We start from the raw sequence: 6,844 nt of genomic DNA on the forward strand, positions 1-6,844 counted from the left end.
AGAGGGCTGAGCGTTGAGCCGATTGGTTACATCTGCGCTGAGGACGGCGACCCACCCGCGCTCTTCGATCGTCGGCGACCGCCCCCTCTTGATTGGCAGTGCAGCGAGTGCGCCGATTGGACAGAGGACTGCGAGGACGGGCACCGATTGGCTGGGGGATGTTGGTGACGCGTCGCCCCGGGCGAGCAGGCGGAGGGACGACGCGCGATGGCTGAGCCGGGCTACAGGCCGGTGTCCCGGCGCGACTCCCGCTCCCTGGCCGGCTACAAGCATGCCTGCCATGTCATGCTGTACGCGACCGAGCCGGCCAAGCTCTTCGGCAAGATCCCCCTGCGACACGCAGTATTGGTGGGTAAATACCCGGGGGAGGGGATAAATACCGAGGGAGTAAATTCCTGGCAGGTAAATACCCAGGGGGATAAATACCCAGGGGGTAAATACCTGGGAGTGTTTATACTAAGGGATAAATTCCCAGGGGGGTAAATGCCAGGGGCTTTACATCAGGGTGTAAATACCAGGACATAAATACCCGAGGGGTAAATACCCAGGCGGTAAATACTGAGGGGTTAATACCCAGGTTGCAAATACCTGGGGATGTAAATATCCTGGGGGGGTAAATACTGGGGGTGTTTATACCAAGGGATAAATACCCAGGGGGGTAAATACTGGGGTTTTTATACCAGGGGATAAATACCCAGGGGGGTAAATACCAGCAGCGTTTACATCAGGATGTAAATATCTGGGGGGCAAATACCAGGGCATAAATACCCAGGGGGTAAATACTGCATGGTTAATACCCAGGTTGTAAATACCCGGGGATGTAAATATCCTGGGGGTGTTTATACTAAGGGATAAATTCCCAGGGGGGTAAATACCAGGGGGTTTACATCAGGATGTAAATACCCATGGGGTCAATACTGAGGGGTTAATACCCAGGTTGTAAATACCTGGGGATTTAAATATCCTGGGGGGGTAAATACTGGGGGTGTTTATACTAAGGGATAAATACTGGGGTTTTTATACCAGGGTGTAAATACCAGGGGGGTTTACATCAGGGCATAAATATCTGGGGAGGTAAATACCAGGGTTTTTATACCAGGGTGTAAATACTGGGGGGTAAATACCCAGGGGGGTTTACATTAGGGTGTAAATACCCAGGGGTAAGTACCCAGGGAGATAAATACCCAGGGGGTAAATACCCAGGTGCTAAATAACTGAGGGGGTAAATACCCAGAAGGAAATACCCAGGATAGTGTCAATACTTGGGGATTGAATAACCGGTGGGTAAATGGCTGGGTGGGGGGTAGATAACTTGGGAGGAAATACCTGGGTGTGGATGTAAATACCCGAGGGAGGTGAATACCTGGGGGGAGTACCTGGGGAGATGGAAGTAAATAATGGGGATAAATATCTGAGGGTAAATACTCTGGGAGATGGTGGTAAATAATGGGGGATAGGAGTAAAAACCCAGGGAATTGGGGTAAACCAGCTCACGATTAGAATGAGAGCACATTCAATGGGCTCCTATATCTTGTGATCTAATGCCCACCCTCCACAATCATTTTCTTCCTCTCCTCCTACTCCACTCCCAGATGCAGATGCGGTTCGACGGGAAGATTGGCTTCCCGGGGGGGTTCGTGGACCCCCGTGATGCCTCGCTGGAAGAGGGGCTGAACCGCGAACTGGGCGAGGAACTGGGCTGGGATGTCAAAGGGTTGCGCATCATGGAGGCGGACTACTTTGGTTCCCACGCCACCGAGGCGCTGCCACAGAAGGTGGTGGCCCATTTCTACACAAAGAGGATCTCGCTGGAGGATCTGCACAAGGTGGAAACGTGTGCTGTGCAGGCTAAGGACCACGGGCGAGAGGTAAGGGAAGGGTTGCACTACACCAGCTCTCTCTCCTTTCACGGTGTTGAGGCATGATTCGGGGTGGAGATCAAGTACAGGTATGCGCTGCATGACATCCACGACACGTTCTTTGGAATTGGGTGTTATGTTAAACCATATTATACACATAGGATGCAGAAATAAGGAATGGTGTGGGGCAGGAGAGGGTTACAGAGATAGGGAAGGGTGTAGGGGATCAGAGGGGGGTAACAGTGACAAGGGAGGGGTGTAGGGGACTGGAGAGGGTTACAGAGACAGGGAGGGGTGTAGGGGACCGGAAGGGGCTATAGGGACAGAGAGGGGTGTATGGGATCGGAGGGGGTTATAGGGACAGAGAGGGGTGCAAGGGACCAGAGGGGGTTACAGAGACAGGGAAAATTGTGAGGATGATCAGTGCCAAAGGGAAGGTGAATATCGAGATTATGTTGGACCATGTTCTGTTGAGGCTCAATGAGTGCAGGGTGATGGATAGACTGAGATCGGATACGAGGTGGAGGGCTTTGAAAGATCTCCAGTGTTCATCGAGTCCAGTGAGAGAGCGGAGCAAGATTAGCAACGTGGTGGCTGAATCAGAAGCCAGCCTTTTCATTGTCCAGAGCACTGGGGCGGCATGGCTAGCATAATACTGTCATAGCGCCAGTGATCTGGACTGGGGTTTGAATCCCCGTGCTGTCTGTAAGGAGTTTGTACATTTTCCCCAGATCTACGTGGGGTTTTCCCCAAGGGCTACAGTTTCCTCTCACCATTCGAAACATAGCGGGGGCTTGTTGGTCAATTGGGTGTAATTGGACAGCACATGTTCATGAGCCAGATGGTCCAGTTACTGTGCTGTATGTCTAAATTTAAAACAATTTAAATTTATGGCTTTCAAAAGGGCAATTGCTGGTCAGTGATTTAAATGATTAAATTTAAATTTTAAATGTAGATATACGGCATGGTAACAGGCCATTTTGGCCCACAAGCCCATGCTGGCCAATTTACACCCCATTAACGTACACCTGCAGTATGTTTTGAATGGTGGGAGGAAACCAGATCCCTGGGGAAAATGCATGCCGACTGGAGAGAGCTTACAAACTCCTTACAGACTGTGCGGGATTCGAACCCTCGTCTGGTCCTGATCGCTGGCGGTGTAAAGGAATTGTGTTAGTTTTGTGGAATTAATTGGCAAGTCTTTGAGAGAGGCAGCACAAGTGTGCTTTGTCCCCTCTCAATGACAAGATCCTGGCATGATTTACCTTGCTTTTGCCTCCTCTGTTAACGATCACTCGCACCACCCTTCCCTCCTGAAATCCCAGTGTCTCAGAATGTATTCAGTACAAAAATACTCCAGCATCTCCAAGCGCAAGAGGAGAGATGTTTGTGGGTGATTCACACTGCGGGTGTTACTGATCACATGTTTCATACTGCAGTGTGGCTAAATGAGTCACAGTGGGGTTGAGGGCATAATATTTTAGAGGGGGGAGTGTTTCAGGTAAAGTAGGGGACCGGAGGTGCTTACAGAGACAGGGGTGTAGGGGACTGAAGGGGGTTACAGAGACAGGGAGGGGTGTAGGGGCCCGGAGGTGGTTACAGAGACAGGGAGGGGTGTCGGGGACTGGAAGGGGTTACAGAAGCAGAGAGGGCTGTCGGGGACCGGAGGGATTTACAGAGATGGGGAGGGGTGTCGGGGACCGGAGGGATTACAGAGACAAGGAGGTCAAGTTGTCGGGGACCAGAAGGGGTGTATGGGACTGGAGGAGGTTACAGAGACAGGGAGGGGTGTAGGGGACCAGCAGGGGTTTCAGAGACGGGGAGGGATGTATGGGACCGAGGGGGTTACAGAGATGGGGAGGGGTGTGGGGACCGGAGGGGGGTTACAGAGACAAGGAGCTCTGGGTGTAAGGGACCAGGAGAGGTGTATGGGACTGGAGGAGGTTACAGAGACAGGGAGGGGTGTAGGGGACCGGAGGAGGTTTACAGAGACAGGGAAGGGTGTAGGGGACTGGAAGGGGTTAGAGTGACAGGGAGAAGGTTAGAGAGACAGGGAGGGGTATAGGGGACCAGAAGGGGTTACAGAGACGGAGAGGGGTGTCGGTGACCTGAGAAGTTTACAGAGATGGGGAGAAGTGTCGGGGATTGGAGGGGGTTACAAAGGAGGTTGGGGTGTAGGGGACCAGAAGGGGTGTATGGGACTGGAGGGGGTTACAGAGACAGGGAGGGGTGTAGTGGACCGGTGGGGGTTTCAGAGACAGGGAGGAGTGTGGGGACCGGAGGGGGTTACAGAGACAAGGAGCTCTGGGTGTAGGGGACCGGAAGGGGTGTATGGGACTGGAGGGGGTTACAGGGGATTGGTCTTTAGGATGACTCGGTATAGGATGACCTGCAGATTTTTCAAGATTATTTTTATTGTCATGTAATAAACAGAAAATGTGATATAACACAAAATTTTCTTTAGTTTACCATATGGTGGACAAAGATTGGCTATCAGCAAAATATCCCGGTGCCCTTTGCAGTCAGAGAAAGAGTTTCCCACTGAATTGCTGAGGGCCCACAGATTCACCTCCAGCCTCCCTCAGTCCAGCCTTCAGCTCATCACCAACCCGAGCTCCAGATCCGAACCTCCGACATGATCAGGAACCCTTCAGCGCCCTCGGCACCCTCTTGCGTCCTGGTTCCGATACCTGACGCCCCCTTCAATCAGTCTTGCCAGTCTCCAGCAGACCGTAACCCTTGATTGCAGACACCCACAGCCTGCGTGGGCTCCTCTCCTCAAGTTACCAAAGGCCTGTCACCTGTGTGTTCTTCAGCTGCAGACCCCTCACTTGGGGTCCTGTGGGTCGTCTCCACTGCTTCTCCTTCCCAAGCAGGTTGTCTCCTTGTTTCCTGGTGCCCTGCAGAGAACAGGAAGGTGTAAGAATAAAGACTAGCTGGAGGGAGGAGTCCAGACCAACAAAAGGCGTTAATTGGATGTGATAAGAGGTGAGAATTGATTTTGGCTCTGTGAAAGGAGAGATGAGGAGAGAGAGAAGCCGCTTTCAGGTGCATTCTCCGCCAAGAATGCGCCTGCAGAAGTGGATACAGCCCTGTGGGAGTGGTCTTTCAGGTGGTAGCCCTGAAAGCACCGCGCAGTCCACCTGAAAGGGACAGATGCATAAGAGGCACCTCAGGGCACACTCCGGCTCCTGTCAACGTGGGACGTCGGGCGGGGTGGCCGGCGCAGGATGTCGGGGTCGGGGCAGCGGGGAGGGGGGCTGTCAGGCAGCAGGGATTTGGGTCGCCGGCTGATTATCATCAGCCTGCCCCCTAGCAGCCACTTTCAAGTGGCTGCATTCAGGTGTCTCGGGGAACTCCTCAGATGCAGAGATTATACCTCCCGGAAGAAGGTTGGTGAGTATTGCTCCGAGCCGTGTCAGGCTCTTTCAGGTGGCCTCCCGACAGCCGCATTCGGGTAGGATATGCAGCTTTAGATCGGGGTATTCTGACCACCTGAAAGAAAGGGAGAGAGAGAGGGAGCAGATAGGGGGAGGAGAGAGTGAGGAAAGAGGGGAGGGAGAGAGAAAGAGAAGGGTGAAAGAGAATAAGAAGAGAGAGAGAACTAGAGACGGGGAAGAAATGGCACTGGGGTGTTCGAACGGAAGCCGGAGAAGTCGATGTTAATGCCGTCCGGTTGGAGGGTGCCCAGTCAGAAGATGAGGTGTTGTCCCTCCTCTCAGTCTGACAGTGCACAAGACATGTCGGCAAGGGAATGGGACGGGGAATTGAAATGAGTGGCCACTGGGAGATCCACACTATTGCGGCAGACAGAGCCAAGGTGCTTGGCGAAGCAATCTGCCAGTCTGTGCCCAGTCTTTCTGATGTAGAAGAGACCATGGCAGAGGCAGCAGATGTTGAACAGGATGGGATAGGGGAGGGGTTGAAGGGCTGGCTGCAGCTGGTCCGTTCCTGTCCACCATCACCCAGTGAGGGGGCCTCACCTCAACCTGCTCTCCTGTTCCCGCAGGTCCTGGGAATCGTCCGGGTGCCCCTCTACACCCTGCGGGACGGCTTCGGGGGGCTGCCAGCCTTCCTGACCAACACCTTCATCGGCAACGCCAAGGAACAGCTGGTCGAGGCCCTGCGCAAGCTGAGGCTGCTGAGCGAGTCAGAACTGCGGACGGCGGTCTCTGCAAGTCGAGTGGGCTAGAGGCAGGGTGGGGTGGCACTGTCTTACCTGCCCAAGGCACTGCCCTGCTCCCCCGGAGAGTCGGAGGGGGTGCAACGCTGCATGTCGTAGCAAAACTGCCATGTTTGTCATGACGCAAGTCGGTGTTTTGTGTGTCGCGCGCATGCCAGACGTGTCCCGGGGCTGTAAGTGAGTCAGGGCCGCACCCAACCTCTGTGTTGGTCCCTGCTTCTGCATGGCAGCAGGTGGGTTGGCATTTTTGGGCACGGTACCTTGGGCGTCCGCAAGGCAGAGCGGAAGTGTCCCGGTATGAGGTATTGTCTCTGCAGGAATGCTCTAATCCTTCCTCCCCCCACACCCCCCCCAACTATTGTGCATAGCTCCCTCCTGTCTCCTGCTCCAACAGTGTGCTTGACTGAGACCGTCCGCTTGTCTTCCCTTCTGCTGGGCCCATACACGTTGCTGCAAGTTGGACACTGTCACCGGCCCTTCGCGTTCCTCGTCGGGAGCGTGGTGTGGCCGCATGGCTCTGCCCACCCACCTGAGGGGTTGCCAGGCCTTGCGTGAGAATACCTGGCTTTGTGAAGGGTCGTTTCCAACTGCGGGGATCGCGGAGACACAGGGTGGGAGAGCGGAGGCTCTTTCACCTGTCGGGGAAGTGGGGGGCGTGTGAGGGTGGGCTCCAGGGTAGGGTAGAGGGGGTAGGTGATCAACATGCACATCAGCCACTGGTCTGTGAGCTCAGAACTTGTTACCTCGATGTCTCTGTGAAAATGTGAAATTCACAAATTAAAAAAAAAGACTTTGAAACTTC

General features: G+C 54.0%; 1 protein-coding gene across 1 annotated transcript; it reads left to right on the top strand.

Annotated features, from left to right (window-relative positions):
• Positions 1 to 6,844, top strand: LOC138759172 (U8 snoRNA-decapping enzyme). The gene is made up of 3 exons (XM_069929190.1): positions 1 to 348; positions 1,593 to 1,868; positions 5,869 to 6,844. Exons 1-3 carry the CDS (start codon positions 208 to 210, stop codon positions 6,049 to 6,051), a joined length of 600 nt encoding a protein of 199 aa, XP_069785291.1. The 5' UTR covers positions 1 to 207; the 3' UTR covers positions 6,052 to 6,844.

Source organism: Narcine bancroftii, chromosome 3, assembly GCF_036971445.1.
Source record: "Narcine bancroftii isolate sNarBan1 chromosome 3, sNarBan1.hap1, whole genome shotgun sequence".
Classification (NCBI taxonomy): Eukaryota; Metazoa; Chordata; class Chondrichthyes; order Torpediniformes; family Narcinidae; genus Narcine; species Narcine bancroftii.

What these genes read in the sequence shown, in the direction of transcription:
- LOC138759172 (XM_069929190.1), top strand. Translation starts at nt 208, where the DNA reads ATGGCTGAGCCGGGCTACAGGCCGGTGTCCCGGCGCGACTCCCGCTCC. An exon ending in CCCTGCGACACGCAGTATTG is followed by an intron (nt 349 to 1,592) that starts GTGGGTAAATAC and finishes CTCCACTCCCAG; the next exon opens with ATGCAGATGCGGTTCGACGG. An exon ending in CTAAGGACCACGGGCGAGAG is followed by an intron (nt 1,869 to 5,868) that starts GTAAGGGAAGGG and finishes CTGTTCCCGCAG; the next exon opens with GTCCTGGGAATCGTCCGGGT.